This window comes from Aotus nancymaae, unplaced genomic scaffold, assembly GCF_030222135.1.
Source record: "Aotus nancymaae isolate 86718 unplaced genomic scaffold, 86718_ANA_hifiasm-v0.15.2.pri h1tg000020l, whole genome shotgun sequence".
Lineage (NCBI taxonomy): Eukaryota > Metazoa > Chordata > Mammalia > Primates > Aotidae > Aotus > Aotus nancymaae.
In genome coordinates this window covers 43,695,342-43,712,894 of record NW_026988432.1, presented here as the reverse complement: position 1 = coordinate 43,712,894, position 17,553 = coordinate 43,695,342, and the positions used below count along the sequence as shown (strand labels likewise).

General features: G+C 32.2%; 1 protein-coding gene across 3 annotated transcripts in view; it reads right to left on the bottom strand.

Annotated features, from left to right (window-relative positions):
* Positions 1-17,553, bottom strand: part of CCDC178 (coiled-coil domain containing 178) — a 559,051-nt gene that overhangs the window by 386,318 nt on the left and 155,180 nt on the right. For all 3 annotated transcript variants that reach the window (XM_064378981.1, XM_021670019.2, XM_064378982.1), the window contains exons 7-9: positions 13,339-13,361; positions 6,138-6,220; positions 3,453-3,653 (exon numbers count right to left, since the gene is read on the bottom strand). In XM_064378981.1, the coding sequence (XP_064235051.1) occupies positions 3,453-3,653; positions 6,138-6,220; positions 13,339-13,361 (307 nt within the window). The remainder of the gene's footprint in view (positions 1-3,452; positions 3,654-6,137; positions 6,221-13,338; positions 13,362-17,553) is intronic.

Sequence of the window (17,553 nt, the reverse complement as noted above, 5' to 3'; positions counted from 1 at the left end):
TTGACTCAAGAAGCAACAAAAAAATGGAAGAGACCTTGATATGTTTTGGCTGTGTCCCCACCCAAATCTCAACTTGAATTGTATCTCCCAGAATTCTGACATGTTGTGGGAGGGATCCATGGGGAGGTAAATGAATCTGGAGGTCTGTCCTTTCCCATGCTATTCTATGACAGTGAATAAGTCTCACAGGATTTGATGGGTTTATCAGGTGTTTCTGCTATTGCTTCTTCCTCATTTTTCTCTTGCTGCCATCATGTAAGAAGTAACTTTTGCCTCCCACCATAATTCTGAGGCCTCTCCAGCCATGTAGAACTGTAACTCCATTAAACCTTTTTTCTCCCCCCAGTCTCAGGTATGTCTTTATCAGCAGCACGAAAATGAACTAATACAGTAAATTGGTACCAGGAGTGGGTGTTGCCGAAAAGATATCCAAAAATGTGGAATCAACTTTGGAGCTGGGTAACAGGCAGAGATTGAAACTGTTTGGACAGCTCAGAGGACGACAGAAAAATGTGGGAAAGTTTGAGACGTCCTACAGACTTATTGAGTGGCTTTGACAAAAATGCTAATAGTGATACGAACAATAAGGTCCAGGCTGAGGTGGTCCCAGACAGAGATAAGAAAAGTGTTGGGAACTTGAGCAAAGGTGACTTTTGTTATGTTTTAGCAAAGAGACTGGAGGCATTTTGCCCCTGCCCTGGAGATATATAGAACTTTGAACTTGAGAGAGATGATGTAGTGTATCTGGCAGAAGAAATTTCCAAGCAGCAAATCATTCAAGAGGTGACATACATACGTTCAAAAGCAATCCATTTTAAAAGGGAAATAGAGCATAAAAGTTCAGAAAATTTGCAGCTTGACAATCCAGTAGAAAAGAAAGACCCATTTTTTGAGGAGAAATTCAAGATCACAGCAGAAATTTGCATAAGTAGCAAGAAGCCTAGGGTTAATCCCCAAGACCATGGGAAAATGTCTCCACCCATGTCAAAGACATTCATGGCAGCCCCTCCCATCACAGTCCTGGAGGCACAGGAAGAAAAAGTAGTTTCGTGGGCCAGGCCCAGGGTCCCCATGCTGTGTGCAACCTAGGGACTTGGTGCCCTCTGTCCCAGCCACTCCAGCCAGAAAGGGGCCAACGTAGAGCTATGGCTGTAATCCCATACTTTGGGAGGCTGGGGCGGGTGGATCACTTGATGCCAGGAGTTCAAGACCAGCCTAAGAAACATGGGCAAACCATGTCTCTACAAAAAATACAAATACTAGCCAGGCATGGTGGTGCTTGCCCGTAGTCTCAGCTACCTGGGAGGCTGAGGTGGGAGGACTGATTGAGCCCAGGAGACTGAGGCTACAGTGAGCCCTGGGTGACAGAGTGAGATCCAGTCTCAAAAATAAGTAAATAAATATTACCTGTTTAGAGTGACCATATTATTTTGCCTATAAACCAGCACTTTTGAAAGATGCTATTGAAGATAATGCTGGATTCACAGATGTAAACTGTGAGACTGCACTGGGCAAACCTGGACCTGATGTCCTTTGAGTCTGTTAGAAATCTAATGACATTTATGGTACCCATGGAGCATGCAAACATTTGGCATATTTCCTATAATGACTACAGTATTTGAATTTATAGAAATTTAGGAATTTAAAGTAATTGCCACTTGGTGTCATCAGCCACATTTTTAAGTCTAGGAAAATTAAAAGAGTTTTAAGTGATATTTTAGGCACTAAATGTGTATGCTTTTGATAATGTAATAGTAAATTTGTTTTGGGAACTTCTAGCAGGTATCAAAACCTAAAATGTTTCCAAGAATCATGCAAGTAACAAATGTTTAAGAAGGAAATTCTTTTAGCTCACAGAGTGAGGGACCTATGGTGAAGGATTAAAGACTCTAAACGTACTGGATTTTTTTTTGTTCTACAAACACTGTGCCTATGAAAACATGCCTGACTACCTAATTTTGCCTGAAACTGGAAGATTTTTACTCTCTCATAGGATAAAAATTTTAATTCAGGATGCACATGTTTTGTAAAAGTTTTATTAATATTATGGTGTCCATATATGATCTATCATTTAAACCAAGAAATATTTGAGAAAAAAGGACATTATTACCCAGACCAATAGCTGTTAATTCAAATTATATGTCATAGCATACTCATATTTAGACCTTTGTTATAATTTTGTGCCTTTTAAAGCTGCAGTTACCAAAGTAGGGTGTATAAATTCCAGAGAGTTGCAAGAAAAGATTAGAACTTTTATTTATATTTGCAAATTTTATCATTTTTGAAATTGTCTCTTTGAATAGAATTTATAGTGTGTATGCTCTACTAATATGATAGATTTACTTAATTTATAAATGTGTGTGTGTGTGTGTGTGTGCGCGCGCGCGCGTGCGCACTTGCGCTTTAGAGGCAATGAGGCTACAATAGGCTCAGAAAAGACACCCTGGGAAATTCTGGATCCCAGTAGATTCTTATTCTTGACAGACTCTAGTCACGTCCACAGGAGTCATCTACAATTTTCCTAATTGTTTGGGAGGCTCTTCCTTAGTAGTAGTAGAAAAAGTGTGAAGGAAAAGTTTTATTTAATTTTTGCTGTTCAATTTATGTATAATCTCATATACACTTTGTAATAGTGCTTAGATACTGTAGCTTTAGGAATTCTAATTTAGGAGTTCTTGAAATAAATTTAAATTGAGATACATGTGTGCACATAATAGATACTTAATAAATGTGTTTTGAAGTATGGAATAAATACTTGTCATGGATGACAACTTATTATTGGATTGCCATTTAATCAATACAAGATCTACTTAGAAAACAGATTTATGTTCATCTGCTTTATTTTACAAAAGTAGCCACCATATACAATGACATTTAAATTCATTATTGTTATGTGCTTTTTAAAGTTAACAGCTTTCTCTTTGAAACATATTCCTTATAGGTAATGTGTTCTCAAGAATCTTTTGCCTTTATATTATTTATGTAGAATATAATCTCTAAATTTTATGAATTTGTTTACAAAGTATAGAGTCATATATTTGTATAGTCTTTAGATTCTCAAAGTATCTAGCATATAAGACAGGAAAAAATTTAATCACCTTAACAAACTTAATGTTAAGTGTGATATTTGTTATAAATTTAGATACTTTTCAAAAATAAAATTAAGAAAACACTTTTTTTCTAGATATTTTCTGGTTATTCTCCAGATTCATCTTTTCTCTCAACTCCCCAATCCCACTTATATATTTTGATTTGGAGCCCACAAGGCTGATTCATAGTGGACTGCATCAAAGATCTCATTTGCATTCTATCTTCCTGTTGGGTTCAACCAATGAGAATCAGTGGCAAGAAACCATGGGGAGATGGAAAATTTTTTAAAAATATACAGACCTGTAATGAATTATCTGTGCCTCTCCACCAGAGTAAGTACTATGAAAAATCCCTATTATTACCTTTCTGCACAGCCAATGGGAGTTCTTGAAGTTTCCAGACTGACCAAGAGTCAATTTTCATGTTAACCACATTCTTTCTTGATCTTTGTCGTTTTAAAGCTTCTTCAGCTTCTGCCCGGTCAGTTTCTAGACTTTTAATGAGTTGAACGGCCTCTGACAGCAATGTTTCCATTTCCTGCTTTAACTCTGGACACTTCTCATCTTAAACAGAAATATGTATTCACATTTGTTTATAAAGCAGTCAATAAGCTGGATGATGGGAACATGGGTCTTAGTTGCATTATTTTTTTCAATATATATTTAATAAGAGAATGTTAGAAAAATGAATTAGCTTTTTAAAGGCAGTTTTATTATAATACAAACACAAGATTGATTATAAAGTTTTAAGACCTATTTTTAATGAGCACCTTATACAATAATTACAATAACCAAATCTCAACTATATTTTCAGGTATATCATTTTATCTGAAGGAAAAAACACATGTGCTATTACTAAGCTGTATTATAGAGCTTTATTGTAAAATTATGTTTGTATTTCCTCCTATTCTATAAGGAAACATATCATAATGATTATATCAAGTAAATACTGAATAATCATAGATGGTTTCTAGAAACAAGACACATTTTTCAATCTCATCCAGTAAGAACTTCTCTGCTTAGCTTTGTCAGGAATTCACTGGAATTTTGAAACTCTATTTATTCCCTTGTAATACTAAATAAATTCTCGATTAACTCCTTTAATGAGAGATATTTGTGATTCCTGGTTCACAGATCTGGAATGATGTGGCTTATTGTTAACAAAATTATTATCATGGATACTCATTCGACCATTTACTAAAAAAATGTGTACAGAGCCTATTATGTTCCAAGGAACATGCACACGGTCTTTACTGGAGATAAGAAGGTAAAAAAGACAGACATGAGTCCTATCCTTGTAGCATTTATGCCTATAAACACTGACTTTTGCCAAAATGTTATATAAACATATAAATATAAAGTGTTGAGAGACAAGGCCCCCAAAGAACTGTGGCTAGAGGAAAAATAGCTAAACTGCATCAAGAAGAAAGAAAACTAAGACATTGTTTTTTTGTGTTGCTTTTAGACAACAAAGACAATGATTTTCTGCTAGATGGGAGTATTAAATAATGATTATAAGTGCAAGTTCAGCAGTCACAGAGTTGCTATTTTTAATCGATTGTACTTGTCAAAGAAATCCAGCATGCTGCCTCAGAAGCATTCTTATAAAACAGGTTTCCCTATTTTAATGCATAAAAATAATTTTGTCTAAACTGGTCCTTTATTTGGTGTCTTTAAATCTATTGTTTTCTTTTGTCAAATTCTATCACATCTTGGATACTTTACATCGTCTTTTTTTAAATGAAAACATATTCACTCAACATATGTTCTCTAGTGTTGAGTGAATTTATGATTCACTCTATAATCAATTACAATAACAAGATTTCAGTCTGAAATTCATGCATAAGTTAATACCACTTATAATTAAAATACTTCTGATTGAATATATATATGCTTTAGCAAAGGTGTTCATTATGTTTCTAGAATCTGTCTTTTATATTATCTCAATAATAAATTCCAAAACAAATGTTGTATGTGTAACTTGGGATGCCTCAAATTCATTGTATGTAAGATCTCATTTTTTTTATTGAGTGCCATCTCAGTTTTACGGTTTCATATTACTGTTCTAAGCAACTATCCACAATTTTTTAGCATAAACCCTTAATTACAATAAAACTTCCTCATCCTGCTATTGTTCTGTTTTAGACCTCAAATGCACATATTGACAGTAAACATAACTGTGTTAATTGCACAGTAGTTGTAATTGTTAATATATCTATTTTTTCTCTCAGCATTTGTTAACGTGAAAATTTGGTAATGATTAAGATCCTCATCTTCACTGTAGGCACAAATAATGTAAAAGAAAACAGTAAAAACAAAGCTTTGCTAGGAATAAAATCTTTGAAAAACAAAATATTCTTGCTTGTAAAAAGTCCTGAGTTTATTAGTTAGCCTTCACTCAAGGATTTAGCAATTATTTGTGGTGGGAGAAGAGGAGGTGCTACATAAAATCTCAATAATACATTTAAATACACTGAAATAGTGTTAACATAAATTTGACACCAGTATATAAAATATTATACATTTTATAAATTGTGATAAGAATATTTATGACAACATAAATATATACTAGAGCTGCAATGTTCAATGTGGTAGTCATCATCCACATGCAACCACTGACATTTATATGTAACTCAATTCAAATTAAACTTAAAAAGTAAGTTCCTCAGTCTCACTAGCCACATTTCAAGTGTTCAACAGCTGTATGTAGCTAGTAGCTACTCTACTGGACAGAAGAGACATAGAACACTGATTATCACAGAAAGTTCTATTGGACAACACTAAACGATGACTAGCATCTTGAGAAGTGGACATCTATCATTATATACTCAGCACCTCAGCAAGTATTTGGTATATAATAGTCACTAATAAATATATGTTGAATGAATGCTTAATCAAATGATATAGAGAACTAATTTGTCTATTAGACTCTCATAATAATTATAAAACTCTTAAACATGATTATTGTGACAATTAGAAATATATTAAATGAAGTCATTAAGCTTTTAGATATAATTACAGTTATTCAGGTAGAAGGAACAACTTTACCTCTTTCTTCTGGTTTGGCCTCTTTTACTGGTATAGCTATACTCCAATCTTCTTTCAGGTCTTTTGTGGAAGAAGTTCTGCTCCTATATAATGGAAAAGAAGCAAACAGTAAAGGAGGAAGTACTTAAAATTAGTAAATCAAATTTTAGGTTATGCACTTCCTTTGAATTTTAAATATTTGTGGTGAAACTTACTGTACAAGATAATCTTCCTAGATAGGCGACTAATATAGCAAAATTCTTATAGGTAATGGGATTTACGCTTAACGGTAAATTAAAATTAATTACAAATGACCCAAAATTTCTTCAGAATATATTAAAGCTGCAATTTGTTTTTTAAGAAATTGGTCTTTCCTAGAGAGTGTTTCTCTAAGATAAAGGTATTCTGTGAGAATAATTTGTATGAGCTATTTCGATAATTTCAGTTCAGTAGTTTCTGGGGAACCAACGTAAATTACAATGAGTAAAAATACTATTTCAGAAAATAAACTTTTAGAAAAATATCTAAATTCAAATGTTCTTTCCTTTCTAGAAGCTACATGTTGGAAAATACAAATATAGAACATTGATTATTACAGAAAATTCTACTGGACAACACTAAACTGTAGTGTCTTCAGAGGCGACTATAAATTAAAATGTTACTTCCTTTCTAGCTAAAGTTCTATATGTTGAATAATAAACTATTTCTCTGTATTTCTCTGGTCTGATTCTAGAATTCTAAACTAGCCTTCATTACATTTTTTAAAAAGTGTTTTTTCTCTGATCAAATTTACAAGACAATTGGTATCAACAAAGCAGAGAATTTTTTTGAAATTTTTATTTAATTATTTTTTATTAAATAAGTATTCTAAATTAATTTAAGAAATGGTATGCATATCAAAAATTATAAAAATAGTATAATCTGTATTTATTTATTCTTCCGAGATCACATAGAATAGTCTAATGATATTTCAATTCTTATAAAATTAGTCACAATTTTACATTCAGCTTTAGTTACCTGAAATTATTTTCAACGTATTTTACTACCATTTCATATTTCTAACAGCTACAAATTATTTTTCTTGTCATTGTCCCACAATTTATTTAGGTAAGTATGTCTATTCCAAAGTCAGAAATATATTTATTATATTTTCTTCCTTTAGTTTTCATATTTATTTCAAAATATTTTTGTTGAAAAGTGTATTATTTTCATTTGTTTTCTTTTAAAAAATTGAAAAATAATTGTTCTAGTATCAACTATTAAATAATACACTGCTGGCTTTTAATGCCATTTACATGATATAGTAAATTATTACATATAATTAGATCATTTTGTGTATTATCTTCTAAAGTTCACTTAATTCTTGGATCAGTAAACTTCTATGCTAATTTTTCTATTTTTTTTTTGAGGCAAAAGTCTCATAACATAATATTAAATATTTGAAACTGTAAACTTCAGTGGCATTTAATATAGTCACAATATTGAACAACTATCATCCCATCTAATTCCAATATATTTTCATTACTCTAAAAGAACATACCCTACTTATGAAGCAGTCTCTCCCCTTTCTTCAACCCACTATTCCATAGTAATGACTAATCTGCTCTCTTTATGGATGTACTTTTATGAATATTTCATAGAAGTGAAATCATACAAGTGACCTCTTGGGACTTTTTTAACTTAGCATAATAGTTTCAAGATTTCTTCATGGTGCAGTATGTAGAAGAAATTTATTTCTTTTGACGGTGGAATAATATTCCATTGTGTATATACAACACATTTGGTTATCTATGAATCCATTGAAGGATTTGGGAATTGTGTCCACCTTTTGGCTGTTGTGACTATAGATGTCATATATATTTGTATATGAGTTTTTGTTTGAATATGTTTTGAATTCTTTTGGATATATATCTTGGAGTCAAATTGCTAAGTGACAGATAATTCTAGGTTTCACTTCTTGAGGAGCCAACAACTTGTTTCTCAGTGTCTAAACCATTTTATATTCACATCAGCAATATACAAGGGTTCTAATGCTGAAGAAAAGTGGAAAGAGTGGGGATCCTTGTTTTGCTCCTGATCTTAAGAGGAAAACTTTTCACCATCAGGTATAATCTAAACTAAGGGTTTGTCATAAATATTCTTTATTATGTTTAATAGGTTGCCTTACAATCTAGTTTTATGAAAGGTGTGGGCTTGTGTCACATGTTTTCCTCACCAACTGAGATGTTCACATAGGTTTTCCCTTTTATTTTACTAATATGGGTTATTATGTTAACTAATTTTTGTATGCTAAGTCACTCTTACATTTCTAGGGTAAATCTCACTGGTCATGATGTATAATTCTATTAAATGCATTGCTGGACTCAGGTTGCTAGGATTTTGTTGAGGATTTTGTCATAGCTTTTTGTTTGTTTGTTGCTTTGTTTTGTTTTGTTGCCCAGGCTGAAGTACAGTGGCATAATCCAGTTCACTGTAAACTTGACTTCCTGGGCTCAAGCAACCCTCCAGCCTCAGCCTCTGGAGTAGGTAAGACTACTGGCATGGGCCACCACACCTGGCTGATTTTTTCATTGTTGTTGTTTGTTTGTAGAAATGGAGTTTGACTATATTGCCTAGGCTTGTTTCAAACTTCTGGGCTCCAGGGATCCTCTGCCTTGACCTCCCAAAGTACTTGGATTACAGGTGTGAGCTACTGTGCCTGGCCTGTCATGTATATTCATGTATATTCTATAGTTTGCTTGTGATGCCTTTGTCTGGTTTCATTATCAGGTTATTGCTAGGCTCATAGGATGACTTAGAAATTATTCCCCTCTATTCTGTTTTTTTGGAAGAGTTTAAGAAGGACTGATGCTCTTTCAGTGTTTTGGTAGAATTTGCCAGTGAAGCCATCTGGTCCTGAGATTTTTTTTTGTTGGGCAAGTTTTTGATTATTGATTCAATCACTTTATTTGTCATCGATCTCTTCAGGATTTCTACTTCTTCCTGAAACAGTTTTAGTAGTTTATGTGTTTTTAGGAATTAGTCCCTTTCATCTTCATTATTTAATTTGTTGGTATACATTTGTTCATAGAATCCTCTTATAAGTCTTTTTATTTCTGCAGAATCTGTTGTAATGTCCCCAGTGTTATATTATTTTAGTTAATTTGTAATTGAGTTTTCTTTTTATTTTTGGTTAGTTTAGCTAAAGGTTTGTGAATTCTGTTGCTGTTTTCAAAGAAACAACTTTTGTTTTAATTGATTCTATGCACTGTTTTTCTATTCCCTGTTTCATTTACTTCTACTTTAACCTTTATTTCCTTCCTTTTGTTAACTTTGGGTTTAGCATACTCCTCTTCTTCTCCTTCCTTAAGGTATAAAGTTACGTTACTGGATTTGAAATCATCTTTTTAAATGTAAGCATTTATAGCGGTAAATTTCCTACTGAGTACTACTTTTGCTGCATTTTGTAAGTTTAAATACATTGTGTTTCCATTTTCAGTCACCAAGGTGTCTTCTAATTTTCCCTGTGATTACTGCTTTGACCTACTGGTTTGTAAAACATGACTTGTTTAGTTTCCACATATATAGGAAATTTCCAGGTTTTCTTCTGTTGATGATTTCAAGTTTCATTCTGTTGTGTCAGAAAAGATATTATGTAGAATTTTGATCTTTTTAGTTTCATTGAGATTTATTTTGTGTCATAATATATAATCTATCCTGAAGAATGTACCATGTTCACATGAGAAGAATGTGTTTTCTGCTGTTGTTAAGTGGAGCATATTATATAAACTGATTAGGTCTAGTTGGTTCATGTTATTCAAGTCTATTTATTTATTGATCTTCTGTTTAGTTCTTTTATCCATTATTGAAAGTGGGACGTTAAATTCTCACTGTCTTGTTGTAGAACTGTCTATTTTTCCCTTCTATTCTGTTAGTTTACATGTTATGTTTTGAGGTTATATTGTTAGGTGTGTTATATTTATAGCTTATATATCTTCTTGGTGCAATATATCTTCTTGCTACACTTTTATCAGTGTAGCAAGTCTTCTTTGTCTTCTGTAACAGGCTTTGATTAAAGCCTATTTTGTGTGATATTGGTATAGTCATCCCAGCTCTCTTTTGCTTATTATTTGCATGGAATATGACTTTTCATCTTTCTACTTTTAACCTACTTATGTCTTTGTATCTCAGATGAGACTCAGAATATAGTTGGATTATCTATTTTTATCCATTCTACCATGCTCTACCTTTCAATTGGAGAGTTTAATCCATTTAAAGTATATAAAGTAATTGGTGATAAGGAAGGGTTTATTTTTGCCATTTTGCTATTCATTTTCTATATTATTTATATATTTTCTTATTCCTCAACTCCTCCATAACTGCCTTCTTTTGTAACTAGTTGATTTTTTTCCTGTATATTGTTTAGTTTCCCTCTTCTTTGTTTTCCTGTATTTTTAAAAATAGAATCTGTTTTAGTGGTTAACCTGAGGATTACAATTAATATCTTAACTCTATAAAAATTGAATTAAAATCATTGTAGCTTTAATAGTATATCTATCTATTTATATATAAAGAACTCTGTTCCTTTACATCTCTGCCCCTCCTCTTGTAATGTCATTTTCACAAATTACATAGTTATCTATTTTGTGTTCATTAGCAGAAATTTATAATTATAGTAAGAATAAGAATTACAAAACAAAAATACAATTATACTAGATTTTACATTTACCTTTGTAGTTACCTTTATTATTGTTTTTTATTTCATCATACGGCTTCAAGTTACTCTCTAGTGTTCTTTCATTTCAGCCTACAAGGCTACTTACACGATTTCTTATAGAACCAGTCTGCTAGTGACACACCCCTTTTGTTTATCTGACAATGTCTTAATTTCTCCTTTATTTTTGAAGGATACTTTTGGTGGATTTAGAATTCTTTATTGACAGTTTTTTTTTCCTCTGGCATTTAAATATGTCACCCCACTGTGTTCTGACTTCCATAGTTCCTAATGAAAAATGCACTGTCAATCTTACTGAGGGCCCCGGGTACATGACAAGTTGCTTATCTTGTGCTGCTTTCAAGATTCTCTTTGTCTCAGGCATTTGACAAGTTAACTAAAATGTATATAGGTGTGGATCTTTTGGACTTGATTCTATTTGGAGTTCACTGAGTTTAACAGATGCATAGATTTAAGTTTTTCATCAAGTTAGAAGTTTTTCAACGAGTGTTTCTTTAAATATTTTTTTTTTTTTGGTCTTCTTTCCCTTTCTTATCACACTTTTTGACTGCCATTATGCTTGATATTAACTGCTATTAAGCCCTTGGGTTTATTATGCACTTTTCATTTTTCTTTGTTCTCTTGTCTTTCTTGTTTCTTAGACAAGATAATCTCTGTTAACATGCCATCAAGTGCACTGATTATTCTGACTGCTCAAAGCTGCTACCGAACCCTTCTAGTGAACTTTTTAAATTTCAGTTAGTTTATTTTTCAGGTCCAGAATATTTTTATTTTATTTTTTATTTTTTTGAGAGACAGAGTCTTACTCTGTCACCCAGGCTGGAGTGCAGTGGCACCATCTTTGCTCTTTGCAACCTCCACGTCCTGGGTTTAAGCAATTCTGCTACCTCAGCCTTCTGAATAGCTGGGACTACAGGTGCATGCCACCATGCTCGGCTAATTTTTATATAGTTTTTAGTAAAGATGGGGTTTCACCATATTGGCCAGGCTGGTCTTGAACCCCTGACCTTGTGATCCACCCACCTCAGCCTCCCAAAGTGCTGGGATTACAAGTGTGAGCTACTGCACCCAGCCCAGAATTTCTATTTGGTTAATTTTTATTATTTCTCTTATTGATATATTATATTTGTTGAAACATCACTTTTCTGCTTTTAGTTATTTGTTCATGGTTTCCTTTATCTCTTTGAAGATATTTAAGACAACTGATTTAAGATCTTTGTCCTATAAGTCTGAATTTTGGGTTCCCTTAAGAACAGTTTATATTAATTTACCCTTTCTCACTGTGAATGAGCCGAACTTTCTTTTCTTTTCATTCTTCATATTTATTTTTTGAAAAATGGACATTTTGAATATTTTAATATGAAATAAAAACCAGATTATGTTCCATTCCCTCTACTGGATTTCCTTTTTCTATCTGTAATGGGTTATTGTTTGTTTAGTAAATCTTCTAAACACTCTTTTATAATGCCTGTATTCTTTGTCATATGTTATCATTGAAATCTATTTCCTTAGGTTATTGGTGAGCTAGTGTTTTGTCTGAATGCACTTAAATGGCTGGCAACAAAAGAAAGAAACAAGAAAAACAATACTCTCCCAATTTTGGCAGATTTGGTCTGTGTTAGCGTAATCCTTCCAGGTACATTCAGGTTGTTTACAACCCTGACTCTGCCATGGATTTTTGCCTGTGCAGATCCTAAAGGTCAGCCAGAAGTAAGATTAGGATCTTCTCAGGTCTTTTTTGAACATTTTCCCAGCCCTCTGTGTTCTTTCAAATCTCCAGTATATTGAGAGATTTTCCTTCATGTATCTATCACTTTTTTCAAACAATTTTTTCACAGGAATTTTGCTCTGGTTAATGCTTGTTGCAGCTGTTATCTATAGCCTCAGCCTTCTATGACAAGTATATGCCTTTAAATGCTTTTAGCAAACACTGCCTGTAAGTAGCCCCAGCCTTATGATTGCTCCAAATCAGGCAAAATAAAGGCAAGTCCTTATGCTAGTCTCTCAGGAATCTATCAAACACAATTCTTTGAGAATAATGTTCCTATTATTCTCTCTGGCACTAGGAATCTGAACCACAGGTGTGCACTGTCTCTTCATATCTGCCACCAATCTGAAGGCTGGAGATTGCTGAGCAGGTAAATTATAATGCCACAGTACCCTCTTAATGCAATGCAACAGCTTCCTTCTTCATTAAATTTTCCCCTGGTAGTTATTAATTTTTTACTGGATTTCAAATTTCTGCAAAAGTTGATTCAGACCAATTTTTTTTTTTTTTTTGCAAATTTTATAGTTGTTTTTGTGGAGGGATGCCACTCTGGAGATCTCTATTTTGCCATTATCAGTGATGTCCTAATTCTCATATTTTAAAAAATGTATTTTAATATCTAAAGTGAAAAATCTTGCATTCAATTTTCTATTCCTTTTGAAGTTACACTGGATTATAGCAGATGATTGACATTATGATATTAAAAATAAAATAGTTTTAAAAGCATGAAATTTTCTTACCATTCTTCAAAAGAAGTTTCAAACTGTCAAAAGAAAAGATCTCAATAAAAATCAAATATTAAACATATTAAGAAACAGTGAATAAATTTCACTTAAACTGTCAATTCTCTACATATCTCAACTTCACTATATTTTTATTTACTTATACTCTCTGTTTTGTAAACCAAAAATAAAATTCTCAGCCCTCCAACTGACTAAGTCCCCCAACTCTTAGCCAAGGAGACCCAAAAGAAACCTAAAAAACTAGTTAAGGACATGATGGGAAAGGGAATAAGATATGCTTCATTATAACCTCCTCCCTTTGTAATCCAGACACAATTGACCAGCATTAAAATTAAAACAGAAATCTTAAGATGAACAAAAAAGATTTTTTGTAGCAATAAGATACCAAATTCCCACCTGATTCTGATATAGCAATACATGACAGATAACAAGCCTTAAAATAAATAAAAGTATTTCACTCCAAAACATATTTATTTGACATATTCTGAAATGTTCCTGCAAAACCATCTCTTGTGGCAGAAATTTGCATTCTGTAGAGAATCTCTTTCCCTTACTAGGTCCTTTTTAGTGAGTCTGACACCTTTTAAGGTCTGATAAGAGACATTCACCATCTATTCTCTGTAAAGCCTGCTACCTGGAGGCTTCATTTACATGACAAGAACTTTGGCTTTTTTTTTTTTAATTCTGAATTCTAAAATTTAGGCAAGTCTTATATCTTTCAACCAATTACCAGTCAGGAAACCTGCACTGGCCTATGACCTGGAAGACTGTATTTTGAGATGTCCCACTGTTCCAGGACTAACCAATGTATAACTTGCACATATTGATTTATGCCTTTCCCTGTAACTTCTGCCTCCCTAAACTGTATAAAATCAAGCTGTAACCAAACCACCTTGGGCACATGTTCTTGGGACATTCTGAGGCTGTCATGGACCATGGTTCTTAACCTTGGCAAAATAAACCTCTAAATTGATTAAGATCTGTCTCACAAACTTACTAGTTTACAGTTGTTTCCCAAGAAGTATATAATTCTCCTATCTGTTCATATTGTTTTATTCTTAACCCCATCTAATTGTTCTGGTGTTTGTCTCTGTGATTCTAAATCTTACACATTCATCAAGGGACACTTCAAATGCTATTTATTCCCAAAAGACTTTTCTAACAATCAGAAGTACATGACATCTACTGAATTTTAATGTTATCAATGAGTGGTGAATACAAAATTATACGTGAGTTCACATACTTAGTTTTCCATAATATTACGTCTTTTCTGGATTATAAAGTCATTAGCAGGGATTATTTCCTACAGATATATTCTAAGAGTATCTTGGGCTGTACAAGTCATAAATTATCAAAAATGCAAAACCAGAATGCTACAGGTTTTATAGATTATCTCTAATTCAAGGTTTTTATTTGGCATATATGATTACATCTCTCTAGTTCCTATATCCTATCAGAATCTGAACAAAAAAATTTTATGATATATATATATGTGTATATACACACACACATTCACATACATACATACATACAGTCATGTGTCACTTAGTGACAGTGATACATTCTCAGAAATGCATTGCTAAGCAATTCTGTCACTGTGCAAACATCATAGAGTCTATTTATACAAACCTCAGTGGTATAGTCAACTACATACTTAGGGTATATGGTATAGCCTATTGCTCCTAGGCCACAAACCTGCACAGTGTGCTACCATATTGAATACTGTAGACAACTATAGCACAATGTATTTGTGTATCTAAACATATTGAAACATAGAAAATGTACAGTAAAAATAAAATATTGTAATCTCATGAGACCACTGTGTTTGCAGCAAATTACTATATTAATCAATTTCTTCATTGTCCCCATTGCCTCATACAAAATCCCTTCCTCTGAACTGGTTTTGGGATTTGCTGTACTGCTGGAATTTTCTTGTGCTGATAGTATAATAGATTCAATGAAATCTAAAAAACATAAAAAAAAGACTAAATTCATATATATAATAAAAAACTGATAAATGCAATTATGTTTAAAATCCCAATAGATTTCTTCATATAATATGACAAGCTTATTCTAAAATTTATATGGAAGAGCAGTGTATCAAGAATACCCAATGAACTCTATAAAGGTAAAAAGAACTACTATATCAGATACCAAAACATATTATGACTCAAGTAAATGAGTGAAACTAGATATTGACATAGGGAGGTAAAATTGACCAATGGGATGGAAGGGGCCAGAAATAGGTAAAATCGTATATGAAACTTTGATGTATGATGGATATGGTATGGCTGATTTATAGGAAATGACTAGATTTGAAATAAAATCCTTGTGAAGAAAACTAATTTTCCTTATTTAAAAAAATAAAATTAGCTATCTATTCCATTCATATGCAAAAAAAAAAGAAATCAATTTCACACTGTTGAGTAAATCTCCAAGGAGAAGCTAAAATTTTAGAAGCTATAAGATAAAACTATTATATGACTGTGGTATGGACATTTTTTTTAAGAAGACACAATTCACTTAAGAGCCAAAGAAAAGTAACAAATTTAATTACATTAAAATTAATAAAGTAAAAAGAAAACTCACAAACTGAGATAAATTGTTTACAACACATACAACTTTCTAAAGGTAACAAGTTCCTACAAGTCAATAAGAAACACAAGTAAACCCAAAAGAAAATGTCAAAAGATAAATTGGCATTTTGCAGAGAAGAGAATACAAATTCAGTGAATATGTTAATAGATTCTAAACTAATTAATAATCAGGAAAATGCTATTCCTTGATTTTGGAAACTGGCATTCACAATCCTGCATAATGCAGAAACCTACATGATGTTGATTTATATGACAGTTATAAGAAGCCATCTGAAGTTGAAGTATCACAAGAGAGTCAGGGGAAAATTGGTTAAGAGGCACTTCAATGAATTGTGATATAATTATCTAAAACTTTTGAAGTCCTCAGCAAGTGAGTAATAATTAATATTCTCAGTTTGATCTTCTTTATAGCTCAACAGAAAAGCATTTATTTTATAAAGATAAAAAATATTATTCCAGATTTTTGAAGCAGTATGGAATTTCCTATGAAAAATTGTTTTAAGGTAATATATCAAAACATTACTTTAGCAACATTGTTTAGAAGTAAGTAACAAAGAAATAATTTAAAAATTATTTTAATCAGTCTTTGATCTGATGTATGGAGGCAAAATTTCAGGTACCTAGCGTTTAAATACTGTTTATTCAGGATACTGAAATGGTTAACACAGAGAAGGCCTATAATTCCAGAGAAACAGTCAAAGCTTTACATTTATAACTGCCTATCTGAAATATTTGGACAAAGTTTAGAAGTCTCTCAAAGTCACATTAAATCATTATTTAAATAAAATTCCTGATTATAATTAAGCTTAGAGTTTCACCTGTCATAAATATTTGTGGTATGTAGATATTTTGATTAAAATATCTAATATAATCAATTATATCAAACTAACCACAAGATCCCAAACAATTCTTATTTCTGATTTTATCAAAATAGCAAAGGAAAACAAAGATGGAGGGGAACTAAAACTACCTGATTGGATGTAGTTTAAAATATTACTACATTATAGGGGAAATGAAACACTTCATTTACTTATAGCCCTAAGCCACATTGCCCACAAACTTTGTCATGATAAATCTAACATTTTCATTGACCTTTTTTATTCAACTCTATATTTTTATTGGAAATTATTACCAAATATTTAAATATTTAAATGCTATTGTTGAGACAAAAAGTATTCATAAAACCTTCTATTTTCCATTGTAAAAATAAGAAAATAACCTTATGTTAGAAATATTTTTTAAAATGAATAATAACAAGTGCTAGTAAGGATGTGAAGAAATTAGAACCTATTTATATTGCTGGCGGGAATATAAAATAGTTGGGCTATGGAAAATGATTTGACGGTTTCTCAGTAAACTAAATATAGAATCATATTACACAGCAGTTCCACTCCTAGGTAGATACTCAAAAGAACTGAAAACAGGTACTTAAACAAATCCTTGTATTACATAATATATAATTATATAATATATAATGCACGCATGTTCATAGTAGCCCTATGTACTATAGACAAAGGTGGAAACAACCCAAATGACTATCAACTGATGGACAGATACCAATTGTAGTATACATACACAATAGAATATTATTCAGCTATAACAAAGTAGTGATATA